Consider the following 18,715-nt stretch of genomic DNA (forward strand, 5'->3'; position numbering starts at 1 on the left):
ATCTCTTTTCTCAACAAGGGTGACAGGTTGTGTTGGGATCAGCACATAGACAGGAGGAAGATGCACGGGGTGAGAAAGAGTTACATTTATATAGCATTCCAAATAATTTTGGTGAAACACAGGATTCTGTTGACACCGTGGTGAAGTGAAAAAACCTACAAATGCTGGAGAAACTCAGCAGGTCAAACAGTGCCTTTATGTAGCAAAGGTGATGAAGGCCCAAAGTGTTAGTGATGTATCTTTACCTTTGCTACATTAAGACACTGTTTGACCTGCTGAGTTTCTCCAGCATTTGTGTGTTTTTTCCCCAAAGAACTTAAGTCAATTACGTAATATCAGTGTTGTAAAATAGAAAATGACAGCTAATTCATGCAAAACAGACCTCATAGACAATTACCCACAATTCATTTATGTATTTTATATTTAACCATCAGCTTCATGATGGCTCCAGCTGAGCACTCCTATCAGTTTTATTCCCCTTCTTACTTCCCAATAGCCCTGGAACCTATTCTCTTTCACGCGTCCAGTAACACCCCTTTGAAGTTTACCTACACTAAGGAATAATTTACATTAATTTACAATAATTATTTACAATAATTATTTAGATCATGGATTTCCTCACCTCCAGAGCACAATCAATGAGGATTATTAAGAACATCTCCTCCACAATCTCCATCGGTACTGGAGCACCACAGGGCTGCGTTCTTAGCCCCCTGCTCTAACTATATACCTATGGGTGTGTGACTCGGAACAGCAACACCACCATCTACAAATTTGCTGATGATCCCATGGTAGTGGGTTTTATAAAGAAAGATGACGATCAGGAGGGAGATTGAAAATTTGGCTGAATGGTGCACTCAATGTCACCAAAACTAAGGAGCTGATTGTTGATTTCAGGAAGGGAAAGTCAGACGTATATGATCCAGTGATCATTGGGCATCGGAGGTGAAGAGTGAGCAAATTTAAGTTCTTGGGAGTCACTATCTTGGAGGATCTTCCCTGGACCCATCACATTAATGGCACTGTGGAGAAAGCACGTCAGTGCCTCTACTTCCTCAGGAGTTTGCGGAGGTTTGGTATGACACCAGGAAACCCTGGCAAATTTCTACAGATGTGTGGTGGAAAGTGTGCTGACCGGCTGGATCATGGTCTGGTATGGGGACATCAATACCCCAAGCATAAAGCCCTGCAAAAGATAGGCCCACAGGAAAAGGAATCTCAAGGTTGTGTGTGATGTCATGGATATACTCTGATAATACATCTGAAATCTGAGTCCGAAGGACTGCCTGTAAAAGAGGTTGAGGCATGTTATAGGGCAATATCAATTACTTATCATGGGCATGCTGATTCTGGGCGGGTCTGGCATGCTAATACAGGGCTGAATGGGTGGGTCTAGCAGGCTAATATAATGTTCAATGGGCAGGTCAGGTATGCTAATACCTGGCTGAATGGGTGGGTCTAGTATGCTAATAATTGGCTGAATGGGCGGGCCTGGTATGCTAATAATTGGCTGAATGGGTGGGTCTAGTAGGCTAATACAGAACTGAATGGGCGTGTCAGGTATGCTAATACTTGGCTGAATGGGCGCGTTTGGAGACTGACGCCGGAGGAGCAGGTGACGCATGCGTGATGGGCGCGGACTTGCGCAATGCCGGCAGCGGTGAAGTGACTGGCGGAAAATTATGTCCGGGGGAGGGGGAGTAAGTCAAGAGGGTGGTGACTGATGAGCAGAGCCGGCAGCGGTGAGACCGACCGGAGACAGCGAGGGAGCATCTCAGGGCGGATGGTGTGTCACAGCGAGGTGACGCATGCGCAATACCGGCAACAGTGAAGCGTCTCCATGGGGGGGGAATGGGAGGTGACGCATGCGCAGTACCAGGAGCGGTGAAGCGCCCGGAGACGGTGGGGGAAATATCTCCATGGGGGTAACAGCGAGGACCGGCTGACCGACCGATCGAGCTGCTGACTGAGAGGAGGCCGTCGCAGAGCAAACGGAGCTGTTGGCGGGACATGAGGCCGCGTCAGCGGGTACGGTGGCCGCGTATCACCGCCGGCTGCCCCCGCTCGTCTGCGGGCGGGTTGAGGCTGGGTTGGTGGCCGGCGGGGTGGTGGGTGTGAGGTGAGGGGGCATGGCGAGGCCTCGCCGCCGTTATCACTGACCCAGCCCTGTCCGTCCTTTGCGGCCGCCAGCTTCCTCGGATCCGGCGGCAGGGCGAGCAGCGAGTACCGGGGCTCGGGGTGGGGATGGAGCTGGCACTCGGGATGGTTGGCAGGGACCACTCCAACCCAGCTGCTCTGTTGTGCTTCTGTGGGGAGGTTCTTCAGGCCTGTCTCATGGGGAAGGCATGATATAGGCAGTATTCAGACTATCGTCTGCAGGCGAAAGCACAACGCTGGAGAAACTCAGCAGGTCACATCGTGGAATTAATGTAGTAAAGATACAGAACTGCCGTTTCAGGCTTGAGCCCTTCCACAAGGAGTCTGAGTAAAATGTAGGAAAGCGCCCGCACCTGATGAGAAGGGTTCAAGCCCGAAACGTCGGTTCTGTATCTTGACCTTTGCTATATCAATTCCACGGTGTGACAAGCTGAATTTCTCCAGCCTTCTGTTTTTACTATGCTCAGTAACGGTTCTTTCTCGCAAGTAGACTAGTCACGTTATACGATGACAACCTTTAGATATTTTCACAGCTCAGCGTTCATACAAAATAAGGAAAGAACAACGTTGCGGTGTTTCTATTCCAACGAGTTCCTGTAGTCCGTAATCCTAGATGCATTGGTGGCTTTATTGCAACCTTCTGATGCGGCTGGATTAATGGAGATTTTTTTTGTAGAGAGTTGGAGATAAAAGAACTTTGTGGTAAGGAACATGTTTTGTGATTTGATTTATTTTGAAAGAGTACTATTTATTAAGAATATTTTAAAAAATATATTTCCACGTGTAAATGTATCCTTTGTGTTATGTCTGTTTTTCACTGTTCTGCACCATGGACCAGAGAACACTGTTTCATCTGGTTGTAGTAGTACAATCCATGACAAATAAACTTGATATCATCTTTTAAAGCAGTCAGTTCAGCTAATTGTATGGAAATTGTAGGAAAACATGGACTCTTGCTAAACCTTGGTGTCATCACTTGTACTCTTAATGCCAAAGGGTGTCTTAGAAGGCATTAGATGACTCATTGATACAAGCTGGAAAGGATTGGGCAAGGGTGAAACAACAAGACAAGGAGGAAACAAATTCTCAGAAATAATGAGTCTGCTTGAGCAGTTCTGCTTGTCAATCATGGGAAGGAAACACAGAGATGCAAGGGGTCTGGGAACAAGGCTAGAGTCTGCTGAACCACTTGACTACTCTGACTTTGCAGTTGAGTTCCCAAATTTCACACTGTTCCAGGTTCATTCTGGAATATCAGATAACTTGAACCTTTTGGCCCTGTAAATAAACCTCCATCCCTTCTGTTTGAAAGTTGCTGTCTTTCCTAATCTCCTTGTATTACTGTTGAATTTTCTTTGATAGCATTCCTATCATGTGCCTTGGTAAGGTTCAACACTCAATAGCGGTGTTATCTGTGATAAGCTAATGTTGGCCGATTCAGCCATTACCCTCCACATTCAAAATATCTTCCATCCAGACTCCAGCCTTCACTCTTGCCTAATCCTTTCCAGCTTGTATCAATGACTCATCTAATGCCTTCTCAGAGCAGTGCTATGATGTTGAAGCTTTATAAGGCACTAGACCTCATTTGGAGTATTAAGAGCAGTTTTGGGCACCTCATTTAAGAAAGGATATGCTGATGTTGGAGAGGGTTCAAAATATATTTTTTAAAAATTTAGACATATAGCATGGTAACAGGCCATTTCAGCCTACCATGTAGGGGCCAAACATGTTGCCAGTCTAATTGTATCTGTCTTCATGTGGTCTGTATCTCTATTCCCTACTGTTTCACATGTCTTTTAAAAGTTGCTATTGTATCTGCTTTTTACCACCTCTGTGAGGAGTGTGTTCCAATAATGAACCACTCTTCGTTTAATTTTAAAAAAAACCCAGCACTTTCCCCTTCTCATCTTAAACCTATGCCCTCTTGTATTTGATATTTCTACACTCTGACAAAGACTATTTACCCCATCAATGATAAAAGTTTGACCAAGCTATCCTAAGGCCTGTGCTCTCCACGTGAAATCCTGCATTCTTTTCAAAGCTTCCACATCATTTGCATGGTGACCAGAATTGCATGCATTATTCCAATTATGGCCTAACTAAAGTTTTATGCAACTGCAAAATAATCCCCAACTTTCGTACTTGGTACTCTGAATGCGAATGCATTATTAACAAACCTGTACACTTGTGTTGCCCCTTTCAGGGAGCTCTGGATTTGCACCCTGAGATCCCACTGTACATCATGTTCCTAAGCATCCTGCCATGCACTGTATACCAATGATTCTCAACCTTTTTCTTTCCATTCTCAACCAGTTTAAGTTCTCCCTTACCATAGATGGTCTGTGATTAGTAAGGGATTACTTAGGGTGGTATGTGGGTGGAAAGAAAAGGTTTGAAAACCACTGTTTATTGTATGTAATTGACTCATTATGTGCACATTTCATAATTCCAAAGGAAATGGGCCAATGACAATTTTTCTCAAGCAAAATATTTCAGTAACAATTGGGTCTAGAGCAATGATTTTCAACCTTCCCTTCCTACTCACATACCACCTTAAGCAATCCCTTACTAATCACAGAGCACCGATGACATAGCGAAGACTTAGTGGTATGTGGTGGAAAGAAAAAGGTTGAGAACCACTGCTGTATACTTTCCTCTTGTATTTTACCTACCAAAATGCAACTCTTCACATTTGTATGATTAAATTCCATTTGCCATTTCTCTGCTCAAATTTCTAACTGATCTATATTCTTCTGTATCCTTTGATAACCTTTCTCACTATTCCACAACACCTCCCAACTCTACAAACTCCTCCAATTCCACAATTCTGCAAATTTGCTGATCAGACCACCTTCAATTTTCATCCACCCCTGATCCCTGTGAAACGTAATTATGCACTGACCACCAGTCAGAACAGCATCCCACAGCGACTCCTATTTTCTATGATAAAGCCAATTTTGTATCCAATGCCAACTGTGGATCCCATGTGACTTAGTGTTCTAGACCAGGCTACATTGAGGGGTTTTGTCAAATGTTTAATAAAGTACATGTAGACCAGCCGTTCTCAATGTTTTTTTGGCTGTGGCCCCCTTTGAATTCTGTTAAAAGTTTATGGGCCCCCTTCCTTGTAAGGCAGTCAAGCTTTGTTTTATTCTGTACTTCTCTCCTACCAATTAGATTTTAAAAAATTGTTATGGGAGGTTAAAAAAATGAGGCTTTTACTTAAATGTGCTTGGCTCTCAGGGGGTTCATAGGATGTAGACAACATCCCTAACGTCGTCAATCACCTTCATCACCTTTTCAAACCAAAATCTATTTTTTAAGGCCAGACCTTCCCCACAAAGTCAGACTGACTTTTCCTACCAAGTCCTTGCTATTCCAAATGCAGGTAAATTCAGTCACTATCAATAATTTCCTTACCACTGATGTAAGCTCTTTTGTAGAATGTCCTGGAATATCCTAGTTATTCCTTCAGTTCAGGTGGCAACATTGGGTATTCTCCACTCTTCTGAGACCTTGCATGTGGTTAGGTGATATATTGATCTGTATGAAACAATATCCTCCCCTGCCTTCCTTGGTTTCTGGGATGGCTCCTGTTAGGCCCTGGGGTTTTATTTTTCCACCTTATTTTTCAAGATGCCCTGAACTATTCTTTAGAATATCAACATGCCCTCCCTGAACTCCCCATGTCTTTGGTGAACACCAATGCTGAGTATTAATTTAGGACTTTGAATTGAACAATCTTTCCTTCAACTCGACTCTTTTTCTCGAAGGGGAGTCACGTGATGGAGTAGTGGCTGGTTGGGTGGAACCAGCCCTCTCCAGAGAAAAGGGGAAAAAAAGTGTGAAAAAGCAGAGCTCAATAAACATAAAATACAGGAAGAAAAAGATAAAGTTACAGAGAAGAGACAGAAGATGGCACCCAAAAGAGAAATGAGTAAGAATAACAGTGAAAAGGGAAGAAGGAAAATCACTGGAGAAGAAAGAAGGCCTTATCTGCATGTCGGAGCAGAGAGCAACAGTGGAGAGGAGCGGCCGATCTCCAGTGTTGGTGAGTCCCCAGAGGAGCGGTGTCCTCCCGACCGGTGGACTTAAATAATGGCTCTCAGAGCCAAGAAGAGGTGCGCAAGCGCGAAGAGTTGCGAATGCGCAGTACGCAAGTAAAAGAAAAGGTTAATGCTGGCGGGAGGGGGACTCAGCTGAGGAGCGGCCAGCTGAGAGACGCCCATTATCGGGGCGTTCAGCTGGGGGAAGTAAGCAAGAAATAAGAAAAGAAGAGTGGTGAGAAAGAGAATGAAGGGCTGGAAGAGGGTGAGCGGCAATGGGGCGACCTGCAGCAGGAGCCCCAACAACAGGAGACACAGCAGCTGGAGGCCCAGCAAGGATACAGAAGCAGCTCACAGAGAAGGATGAAGATATACAGAGAAGAGAAAAAGATGACATAGACACAGAGACAGAAGAAGAGGAGGAAGACCAAGAATTTCAAAGGAAAGAAGGTAAAATAGAAGGACAAAGTTTAGATGAAACCTTTTTCGAAGAACAAATGAGGTCATTAAAAGAATGGCTATCATTAGAATTTAGTTCAATCAAAAGAAAAATGAAGAGCTGAAGACAGAATGCAAAGCATTAGAGTTGGTCATGACTGAAATAGGGAAAAGAGTAGAAAATGTGGAGGAACGAGAAGCTGAAATGGAGATAAATGATTTGAGAGGGAAGATGGAAGAGCGAAAAAAATTAAAGAAACAAGATTTATTGTCACAAAAAATTGACGTATTGGAAAACTACAGTAGGAGAACAACATAAAAATAGTGGGCCTGAAAGAAGGCAAAGAAGGGTCAGATATGGAGGAATTTATAAAAGGATGGATCCCAAAGGTGCTGGGAACGACAGATTCACATGAAGAAATATAAATCAAAAGGGCGCATAGAGCGCTAGTACTGAAACCGCAGACATATCAAAAACTGAGATCCATATTGGTAAAATTTCTAAGATATACGACAAGAGAAAACCTACTGGAGCAGGCAAGAAAGAAGGTTAGAGAAGACAATAAGCCATTGAAATATAAGTGACAAAAAAAATATATTTTTTTACCTGGACATAAGCTTTGAACTTTTAAAGAAGAGGAAGGAATTCAATACGGCCAAAACAATCTTATGGAAGAAAGGGTTTAACTTTATATCAAGACATCCAGCGCAACTCAAAGAATTTATTCCTGGGGAACGGAATAGACTGTTCTCGGACCCAAAGAAAGCCCAAGAATTTGCTGAACATTTGCAGGACAGGAGAAGAGAGGAGGAGGAGTGACAAGAAGGAAGACTGGCAAGAAAATATACAAAAATATGTAAAAATATAAAATAAAGATAATGTATATATAAAGATTTAAAGATGCTTAAGAGAAAGGGAAGAAGGAAAAAAAAGAGGGCTTTGTTATATGTATAGGAAAATAGTGTTTTCTGGGGGTGGGAGAATAATGGTCACTGCGGAATTGGTTGACGCTTGCGAGTAAGTTTGCAAACTGAATGGAAAGGGGAGTTGTGGTTGCCGTCAAGGGACAGGAGGCAATCCAAGGAGGGGAGGTTCATTTGGGGTTAAAGGGTTATTGCTTGCGGGGATTGTTGGGGTATTTCATGTCTTAAATGTGTTGTCATATATTGAGATTAAAAAGGAAAACTTAATAAAACAGCAATGGAAAAAAAGGGATGGAGGTGGTGAAGAGGCAGAAAAGAAGTGAAAATAAAGATACAAGATGGCCATGTGGGACTAACAGAATATATAACCAAGTTTAAGTGTATCCCATTGGAAAAAAAATCACATATAATTTAAAATACAAAGTTAGAATGTTTGAAAAAACCTGGAACCCATATATGGAACATAACAAAGAGCAGGCCGAGGACCACCACCACCTAAAATGATAAGAAGATAAACATGATCAGATTTAATGTGAATAAGCAGATGATACGTCTTTTTTGTTTGTATTCCTTTTGTATCAAGATATTGTTTTATTGTATTTTATATGTCCAATATTTACTGTTTTTGGAGGGGGGTGGGAAGGGGGAAGGGAGGGATAGGGAAAAAAAGAGAATGTCACTGAATATTTAAAGAGATGCATCTGTAAATATATTGATTGATAAAGTTCATAGTGCGATAAATAAAGAATTACAAAAAAAAACTACTCTTTTTTTTCCAGACTTGTGGCTGTAGGAACTTGGGGTAAAACGTGAAAGCCTGTGATTGTAGTAAAAAAAATTATCCTGAGAAAGGGCTCAGGCATGAAATTTCAGTAATATATCATTACCTTCTATAAATGCTGTGAGACCTGCTGAATTCTTCCAATATTTCTCCTTGAATTAGTTGTAGGAACTTGCATGGTCCCAGTCTATTCATCTGGGGTGTGTGAAACCTAGTTTCTGTCTTCTCGGCCCTCGTCGCAGGCATAATTTTCTAATCCATTGATGACTACTGTTGTTGCTTCTCGGACTTGTCACTCTAGTTGCCATTTTATACCCTTCTCTTGCTTTCACATGTTCCTTTTTTGACCTTTCCTTTCCATTTTAAGGGATTCAAACCCGTTGCCGGGCCTCCTGCCCGCAGGTCGCCCCGTTGCCGGGCCTCCTGCCCGCAGGTCGCCCCGTTGCCGGGCCTCCTGCCCGCAGGTCGCCCCGTTGCCGGGCCTCCTGCCCGCAGGTCGCCCCGTTGCCGCTCACCCTCTTCCAGCCCTTCATTCTCTTTCTCACCACCTTTCTTGCTTACTTCCCCCAGCCGAATGCCCCTTTCCTTTCCATCTTAAGGGATTCAAACCCTAAGTCACCAATAGCTATTTTGCCATAATTGCTTCCTTCTGTTTTCCATAAGAATTTCTTCCATTCTTATTTGTTTTTGTTTTTTCTGAATTTTACGGTTTCTCCTTGAATTTGGTTGGCAAAGATCTCACTGCATCTGCTGGATTTCCTGTACCCTTTCTCTCACCCTGGCCAGAACAAGGAAGTGGTCCCCCTTGTCCAGGCCTTTATGAGGGGAGACCAGATGGAGATCAATGCTTTGTTTTATCAAGATCTCTGGGCCATTTGTGGGTTTCTGTTCAGAGACCTGAGAATGTTTCAGACCATTTGCAAAGAATTAGTTTGCAGGTGCAACAGGTAATCAAGAAGGCATATTGTATGTTGTCCTTCCTTGATAGAGGGATTAAATTTAAGATCAGGGAAGTTCTATAATTATACAGAGTAATGAAGAGGTTACACCTAGAACTAGGCAACATAACCTCAATATTCAGGAATACAGTTCGAAGAAAAACTGCTTCTCCCGGAGAATGATGAATCTCTGGAATTTTTTTGCTCTTTGAAGCAGTATAGGCTGTCTTATGAATTTAAGACATGGATAAATGTTTGAATAATAATGATTTTAAAGGTTATGGGGAAATGATAGTCTGCCTGCACTGCAATAAAACAAACGGAACACAGCAAAACCAATGAACTTTCATCCAACTTTATTGTATTATGCTAGCAGGAGTGAGAAGTACAAAGAATGATTAAAAATAAGCAACTTATTCTCTGCACCTAACTTCACACTTTTGGTACATCTTGTATAGTACTTTTGTTGGGGGAAACATATAGTTTCAAAAGTCAATTGTACAGATTAATTGCAGCTGATTGTTCCGGTTTTTCATTAACTTCCGTCCTTGTGGTTTTTTTTACAGATATACAACTTAATTAACTTTAGGTTAATCTTAGTTTATTTTATATTAATTGAGCCCTGCCTTATGGTTTTGTTATCAAACATATTCAGATGCAACCTTTGTCAAGTCTATTGCTTAATTGAATTCTTTATCTACAGAAGAGGCCCTTTTCCTGTAATGTCTAACATCCTTGTTTAACATTTTTACATAGAACTTACATAGTCCTTTGGACCGATGCCTATGTGCAGTTTTACATATTTTTCAACAATTGACAATATATTGTTTTGCCACTCCTGTCCTTCACAGTTTCTGTGATGAATCATCTTTTCTCTTTACCAGAGACATCCTGGAATGTCATTACCTTATATTCCCAACCTGTCGAAAGGCAGCAATGTTTCTGCAACTGAGAACTACTTAGCTGCAAACTATACTAAACCCTTGGCTCTTAGCCTACTTACTACAGCAGAAGCCTTATAATTCTTTATAGAACAGGTGGGTATGGAGCCGAGTCTACGGCCAGATCAGCCATGATCTTATTGAAGGGTGGAACAGGCATGATGGACTTGAAGAACTTCACTTGCTCCCATTTTTTGTGTTGTAGAGATTAGAATTGTGCCAATTTAGTGGCTAACTAAGAACACACTGCATGCCATAATCCCACCAGTGGATTTCAGCATTCTCATACTGGACAGGATTTTAGTTAATGATGGCTGATGCACAGATGTTGGGGTCATGTTGCTCTACTGTCTTGGAGCAAACCTTGATTAAATAAAGACCCTTCTATCTACCCTGAGAGTTCTCATCAGTGATTCTCACTGGAGTTTATATCCCTCTATATCTCAATTACAAACAGGCACTTGTGGAGCTGCATGATGTGGTCAGGAAATGAGAGACCCACCCCCACTCCCTACAAATCATAGTAACTTTAACCAGGCCTGTCTCAAGAAAACCCTCCCCGATTACCACCGGCACACAACCTGCTGCACCAGAGGACCCAGCACACTTGATCACTGCTACACCAAGATAAGGAAAGCTGACTGTTTATTCTCAAAATATATTTTAGCAAGTTGGATCACCATCTATAAATTTGCTGAAGATACCATGCACAGTATGTTTCCGATTATCCAAAACGCTTGGGACTGGACATGTATTTGTTAACTGCATTTTTTGTATAACTGAGAAATGGCTTTAAGGAGCCCAGTAGCATCAGCATAATATTTCAATCAGCTGTTGTTGATCGCTGACACCTCCCCACAGTTATAGCCGATCCCTGACACCTCACTGCCATTGCCAATCCTGCCTAGGAGCCCTAGGTCCATTCTTATGCCAATCCTTGGCATCTTCCCACTGCCAAAGTTGAACCTGCCCAGGAACCCGAGGTCCCCGCTCCAATCCCAGACATCTCCCCACCGCTGTCGCAGATCCTGCCCAGGAGCCCAAAGCTTTCGCTCATGTCACCATCGCTGATCCCTGTCCCCTCCCCACTGCTGTTTACAAACCTGTCCTGGCACCTGAGGACCCCGCTCTGATCCTACCCCAGTAGCATCAGCATAATACTTGTATCAGCGGTTAAAGCAACAACAAAAAACAAAGAAAGGTTTTCCAAGCATGAAATAATTTAATTCTTACAAAAGGACAATGTGATCTCTGCTTACAAAAATAAGATCAATGCAGCATCAAACACTAGAATTCATTAAGGCACTGACCAGTATACGAGAGCTCTATTGGATTCAAAATGGCTCTAACAGTGCGTTAAGAGTCCTTCTTGAGTACAGAAGAGCTCCGTTGGATTCAAAATGGTTCTAATAGTGTTTCAGAGTCTCACTTGAGCATGGTGGGTGAAAGAATTTTTTTCAACTTGTTAGGTCGTAGCTGAAATTTTTTTGGATAAAGGAGAATTTCAGTAAAGTGGTTTTCAGATAATCGGAAACATACTGTAGGGGGTTGTATAAAAAGTGGCAATGAGTCAGCATATGTGAGGGAGATTGAAAACTTGGCTGATTGATATATTATAACCTTGCACTGGATGTCATCAGAAATAAGGAGCTGATTGTGGATTTTAGGAAGGAAAACCAGAGGTGTATAATCCAGTGATCATTGGGGGTGGGGAGTGGGAGCAAATTTAAATTCCTTGGAGTATCTATTTTGGAGGACCATTCCTGGACCCAAATCATGAATATCATTGTGAAGAAAACATATCAACACCTCTACTTCCTCAGGAGTTCGGTAATGACATTGAAAACCTTGGTAAACTTCCACAGATGTGTTGTGGAAAGTGTGCTGACTGGCTGCGTCATGGTCTGGTATGAGGGTTCTAATTCCTGAGTGGAAAGCTCTGCAAAAGATAGTGGACACAGCCCCGTACATCATAGGTAAAACTCTCCCCACCACTGAGAAAATCTATAGGGAATACTGCTATCAGAGAGCAGCAGCAATCAAGGATCCACATCATCTAGCACGAGTTCTGTTCTCACTTCTACCATCAGGAAAGAGGAGTGAGAAGTACAAAGAATGACTAAAAATATGCAACTTATTCTCTGCACCTAACTTCACTCCTACAGCCTTTTGGTACATCTTGTATAGTACTTTTGTTGGGGGAAACGTATAGTTTTAAAAGTCAATTGTACAGATTCACACCAACCAGGTCAATAAACAGTTGCTACGACTCCACTATCAGGCTCCTAAAGAATAAACTCAATCAGAGACGAAAGGACTCTTACTTTTCACATTATTTGATTATATTTTTGTTTACATTTCTCTCTTTTGTATACTTTGTTATGAGCCCAGAGGACCCCAAAACCCAGCAGCATTAGATATTCACTAAGACAAATAGTTACTTAAACAAAAATTGCTTTTAATTATCTTTAAACATGAAAACAGAATCACACTTTGACATATCACCATTGACTTAATTAACCTAACTTAACCCCCTTCTAATTCTAAGTGCATGTGTGTGTAAGTTCAGAAAAGTTCTTTGATTCACAGTCCAATCTCACTTCTCATTCCTCCAAGTTCACTGGTTGCAGGTAATTCTTATACTGTGCACAGAATTTAACATTTATAAAGTTTACCAAACTTTGGTGCTTGTTACCACTCAGGAAGGTTCTTGTCTGTTTTCAGAGAGAGATTCATTGTACATTGACACCCACAACTGATTCCTTTTTTTTAAAAATCAGCCACTTCAGTGTCTTGCTGAAGAAACTTATCCCCTCAGGATTCTCCAGATGTTAACCTCTTTCTTTTAGGTCACCACAGAGTGCCTTTTTGCTTCTCTTATTTCAAGTGAAACATTATACAGCCAGTCCTCTCTTCTTGCATGAACCACAAGGGCTTTGACCAGGCTGAACTAAGCACTCATAACCCATCTTCAAATAGGGTTTTCCACAAGCTTGCCAGCTTGTCCTGTTCCAGTCTCAGCTGCTGCTGCTGACTGTAAAGCTATAGAACTGATATCTCTCTCTCCCTCTGTCTGAGAGAAAGCCTGTTTGACTCTCTTTGCTTGCAAAACCACTTGACCCCCCCACCAAGAACAGCAAATTTCACTCCAGACAGAACGCGGCTCCGACAAGTTCTTTCATCTGTTTCCTTTGCCTTTTTGTAAACAACAATCCATTAGTGAAGCTTCTTGGGCATTCTCCAGAGCTTTTGCAAAGACTGTTGGCCCCAACATGTCGAGCATGAGCAGAACTCCAGTATTTTAAATAAGATCTGTTTTAAAGTGTTTGTATGTGATCTACACTAAAAACCTTTCCCAATTTATCTCCCAAAAACATATCTACATTCTGTCACAGAAACATAGAAAAATAGATGCAGGAGTAGGCTATTTGGCCCTTCAAGCCTACGCCGCCATTCAATATGAGCATGGCTGATCAGTACCCAGTTCCTGCCTTCTCCCCATACCCCTTGATCCCCTTAGCTACAAGGGCCAAATCTAACCTATTCTTAAATATTGACAAGCAACTGGCCTCAACTACTTCGTGTGGCAAAAAATTCCACAGGTCCATCACCCTCTGGGAGAAGAAATTTTCCCTAAAAAAATTTCCCCTTTATCCTTAAATTGTGACTCCTGGTTCTGGTCACAACTTATCTTGAGTATAGTTTTTTTTTGCACTTCTGGTAAATAGAAATTCTTCTTTGCCTGCAGGAAAAAAAGAATCTCAAAATATGCAAATCAGAGAACATGGGATAAGAGTGAAAGGGAAAAAGTTTAGGGGGAACTTCACAAAGTAAGTGTGGAATGAGCTGCCAGCTGAGGCTCAATTTTAACGTTTAAGAAGAATTTGGACAGGTACATGGATGGGAGAAATGTGGAGGGGTATGGGATGAGGCAAAAAAAAGTTTGGCATATCATGCATGTACTTTGACAATAAATCTGAACTTTGACTTTGAAGGCTCTTGTCTGTAATTTATGCATAGCATTTTTTGCTTTATTGAATAAAAAGTATTTTATAGCAAATAAACTGAATCTTTAATTAGCTATTTAATGAACCTAATTCTTTAGTTTAGGTTTGAAGTCATTTTGATCTGTTTTAGGAAATGACCTGCACTTTTTAAAGTCTTGTTTTTTTTTTGTTTGCAGCAATTCCATTATCGTGTGAATTAGGAGAGGTAAACCTGCTTCCCTTTTCCTATGGAAGCTGTTTGCCGATAGAACAGACCGAGTAGAAAATGCTTCCAGGAGTTGGTGTGTTTGGAACAGGGAGCACTGCACGGGTTTTGGTCCCATTGTTGCGTGCTGAAGGCTTCACCATCGAGGCACTCTGGGGAAGAACAGAGGAAGAAGCTAAGCAGCTGGCAGAGGAAATGAACATTTCCTTCTACACAAGCCGGACTGATGACGTTTTGCTCCATCAGGATGTGGATCTAATCTGCATTAATATTCCTCCACCTCTTACTTGCCAGATTGCTGCCAAGGCATTAGGTATGGTATTTCCTTCTTCTAATCTGTGTAGGCAAAATCCTGAGATTTAAGTTTCCATTCTGGGATATTAAAAATTGTTTCTGCAACGTTCTTCAGTGTGTGTTATGTCAGTGAAATATAATGAGTTGAAATGTTACATGTGCTATATTTTAAAAACTCATCTTAAATATTCCTGGCAGGCTACATTTACCTGTTCCTTTTTATGGCACTGTTGCTGTCGATCATCTTGTTGGCCCCTTCATTACCTCTTGTCTGGCAAGACACTGTAGCACAGGAGATCAGTGTAAGGTGCTCTGCCATCTTATTGGTACTGTTCTTGTGCTCCAGGGAAAATAAAGTATGTGATTCAGATGATTCTCACACTATTTTTGGTAACCTTTATTAATTTAATAGGTATAGCATATGTTGTTGGGACATTGACAATGAATAAATGCACTGTGTTTATTGAAATATATGTTTATACGAATTTCACTAGTTTAAAAACTCAAAAACCTCATTTGTCTGTAATTGTGCATAGAAGCTTGCATGAGATCTGTATAACTGGAGCATCTTAGTAAGCATTTTCTTTAGAGTTCAGCACTGCTGTAAGATCACTGGGTTGTTGGCAGTTCATTAGCTTATAATGCACTGGAGAAACTTTTAAGAATAAATTGGATAGATACATGGATGGGAAAGGTCTGGAGGTTTATGGACTGTGTGCAGGTCAATGGGACTAGTGGAATAATGTTTTGGCACAGGCTAGAAGGCTTGTTTTCCGTGCTGTAGTGTTCTATGCCTGTTTAATTCACTTGTTATGAAATTCTTGGCAATCGTGGCCAAAATGTGAACCAATTCCTCCTTGGGTTTATTTTGAAATTAAGCTACAATTGGACATTGAGCCAATAGAAAAATTGATTGGAATAAATTTTAGAAGATAAAAGGCTAATTTTTATGATTCATCATAGGATGTTAATTGTATGTAGTCATTTAGACTTCAAATGTGCTGCAGTTCCCACTCTTGTTCAGTTTTCCCTCTTTCATGAGATTATGATATGGACCTTGTGATGAGAATGCAACTAACGCAAAGATATTCCCACAAATTTTTACTGACAGTGGTATGGGAAATACTTTGTAAAAATTCTTCTTCTTTTTCTTTGGCTTGGCTTCGCGGACGAAGATTTATGGAGGGGTATGTCCATGTCTGCTGCAGGCTCGTTGGTGACTGACAAGTCCGATGCGGGACAGGCAGGCACGGTTGCAAGGGAAAATTGGTTGGTTGGGGTTGGGGGTTGGGTTTTTCCTCCTTTGTCTTTTGTCAGTGAGGTGGGCTCTGCGGTCTTCTTCGAAGGAGGTTGCTGCCCGCCGAACTGCGAGGCGCCAAGATGCACGGTTGGAGGCGAGATCAGCCCACTGGCGGTGGTCAATGTGGCAGGCACCAAGAGATTTCTTTAAGTAGTCCTTGTACCTCTTCTTTGGTGCATCTCTGTCTTGGTGGCCAGTGGAGAGCTTGCCATGTAACACGATCTTGGGAAGGCGATGGTCCTCCATTCTGGAGATGTGACCCATCCAGCGCAGTTGGGTTAAGTTTTACATCTGATGCTTTGCCTTATTGGTATCTTAAGTTGTAGTACTGGGCATGCCTCTAGTTCCATGCAACTTTGTATTTTGAAAGAAAGTTGTACCTTTACATTGTACCCTTTTCCTGGATACTGTTTTAGGAAGGAGTAAATGTTTGACCATTATATCTGACTTCTGAAACTTTACCAAAGACATTATTAGTGTCTGTCAAATGACAGATGTTATGTTAGTAAGAATGCAACAGTTTTCGTAGTCTGCCAAGAATTATGAACACCCAGTGTAAATTGCTATTTGAAGTTGAAAAGATGAGGAAGAAAACAGCTGTTTTATGTGTTGTGCGATACTGCAGTGTATTATAATCTATTATCAAAACTCCAAAAGTTTGCATTAATAACAATAAGCTAAAATGTGAACATTATATAAACAAAGGAAGTTGTTGAATATGGTCCTACTTCTGAAAATATGTATTATTTGTACTTGAGTAGTGCAGTCACTTTCACTTCTGGAATAAGCAAGTTATTGAACAACTTCCTGTTCCACTAGCTTATCCATAATTTACTTTAAATGGGTGCTATTTTTGTGTGGACCCTATCTAATGTGGAGGGGTGTTCACTGGTCCAGGGCTTATGGATTCTCTACAGTTTTGTTACAGAATGTTAATTCTTGACTGAGTTCTGTCCATTGGCAAAAATAAAGCACTTTGTTTATAACTTTAAAATTTAATTTAAATTAGACATACAGCACACTAACAAGTCATTTTGACCTATAAGCCCATGCTGCCCAATTACATCCAATTAACCTACATCCCTGCTACACTTTGAATGGTGGGAGGAAACTGGAGCCCCTGGAGGAAACCCACTCAGACACTGGGAGAACATACAAACTCCTTACAGCGCAGGATTCAAGCCCTGGTCCTGATCACTGGGGCTGTAACTGCTTTGCGCTACTCCGCTCTGCTAACCATGTGCCCTGGTAACCTGTTGCAATAAATAGAATGCTAAACTGGTGGAACAGCGGGACACATAACTCATGGCGGGGCACTATGAACATAAAAGCACCCTTATACTATATTTTTTTGTAATTTTTTATTTATCGCACTATGAACCATATCAACCAATAAATTTACAGATGCATCTCTTTAAATATTCACAGTGACATTTTCTCTTTTTTCCCCTTATCCCTCCCTTCCCCCTTCCCACCTCCCTCCAAAAACAGTAAATATTGGACATATAAAATACAATAAAACAATATCTTTATACAAAAGGAATACAAACAAAAAAGACGTATCATCTACTTATTCACATAAAATCTAATCATGTTTATCTTCTCATCATTTTAGGTGGTGGTGGTCCTCGGCCTGCTCTTTATGTTCCATATATGGTTCCCAGGTTTTTTCAAACATTCTAACTTTGTCTTTTAAATTATATGTGATTTTTTTTCCCAATGGGATACACTTAAACTTGGTTTAATCTTTATAGTCATATGGTCCAACGTGGCCATCTTATATCTTTATCATCACATCTTTTCTGCCTCCACCACCTCCATCCCTTTTTTCCATTACTGTTTTATTAAGTTTTCCTTTTTAATCTCAATATATGACAACGCATTTAAGACATGAAATACCCCAACAATTCCCGCAAGCAATAACCCTTTAACCCCAAATGAACCTCCCCTTCTTGGATTGCCTCCTGTCCCCTGACGGCAACCACAACTCCCCTTTCCATTCGGTTTGCGAATTTACTCGCAAGAGTCAACCGATTCCGCAATGACCATTATTCTCCCACCCCCAGCCACCCCAGAGAGCACTATTTTCCTATACTTATAACAAAGCTCTCTTTTTTTCTTCTTCTTCCCTTTCTCTTATCCATCTTTAAATCTTTATATATACATTATCTTTACTTTATATTTTTACATATTTTCTTGCTGGTCATCCTTCTTGTCACTCCTCTTTTCCTGTCCTGCAAATATTCGGCAAATTCATGGACTTTCTTTGGGTCTGAGAACAGTCTATTCTGTCCCTCAGAAATAAATACTTTTGAGTACTGCTGGATGTCTTAATATAAAGTTATATTAATTACATTAATTAATGAATTCCTTCCTCTTCTTTAAAAGTTCGAAGCTTATGTCCGGGTTAAAAAATATTTTTTGTCCCTTATATTTCAATGGCTTATTGTCTTCTCTAACCTTCTTTCTTGCCTGCTCCAGTATGTTTTCTCTTGTCATATATCTTAGAAATTTTACCATTGTGGATCTCGGTTTTTGATGTGGTGGCGGTTTCGGTTCTAGCACTCTATGCGCTCTTTTGATTTCTATTTCTTCATGTGAATATTCCCAGCATCGATCCTTTTATAAATTCCTTTATATCTGACCCTTCTTTGCCTTCTTTCAGGCCCACTATTTTTATG

At 41.2% G+C, this 18,715-nt stretch overlaps 1 protein-coding gene across 4 annotated transcripts in view; it reads left to right on the top strand.

Moving 5' to 3' along the window:
- Positions 1–1,839: 1,839 nt before the first annotated feature.
- The window catches only part of LOC138744801 (glucose-fructose oxidoreductase domain-containing protein 2-like), a 28,399-nt gene continuing 11,523 nt past the window's right edge, over positions 1,840–18,715 (top strand). Inside the window, exons 1-4 of one of the 4 annotated variants that reach the window (XM_069901487.1) lie at positions 1,840–2,028; positions 2,691–2,859; positions 13,977–14,058; positions 14,412–14,753. In XM_069901487.1, the coding sequence (XP_069757588.1) occupies positions 14,501–14,753 (253 nt within the window). In that variant the 5' untranslated portion in view covers positions 1,840–2,028; positions 2,691–2,859; positions 13,977–14,058; positions 14,412–14,500. The remainder of the gene's footprint in view (positions 2,029–2,690; positions 2,860–13,976; positions 14,059–14,411; positions 14,754–18,715) is intronic. The other 3 variants (XM_069901488.1, XM_069901486.1, XM_069901485.1) reach the window with 3 other exon arrangements.

Source organism: Narcine bancroftii, chromosome 10 (assembly GCF_036971445.1).
Source record: "Narcine bancroftii isolate sNarBan1 chromosome 10, sNarBan1.hap1, whole genome shotgun sequence".
Taxonomy (NCBI): domain Eukaryota; kingdom Metazoa; phylum Chordata; class Chondrichthyes; order Torpediniformes; family Narcinidae; genus Narcine; species Narcine bancroftii.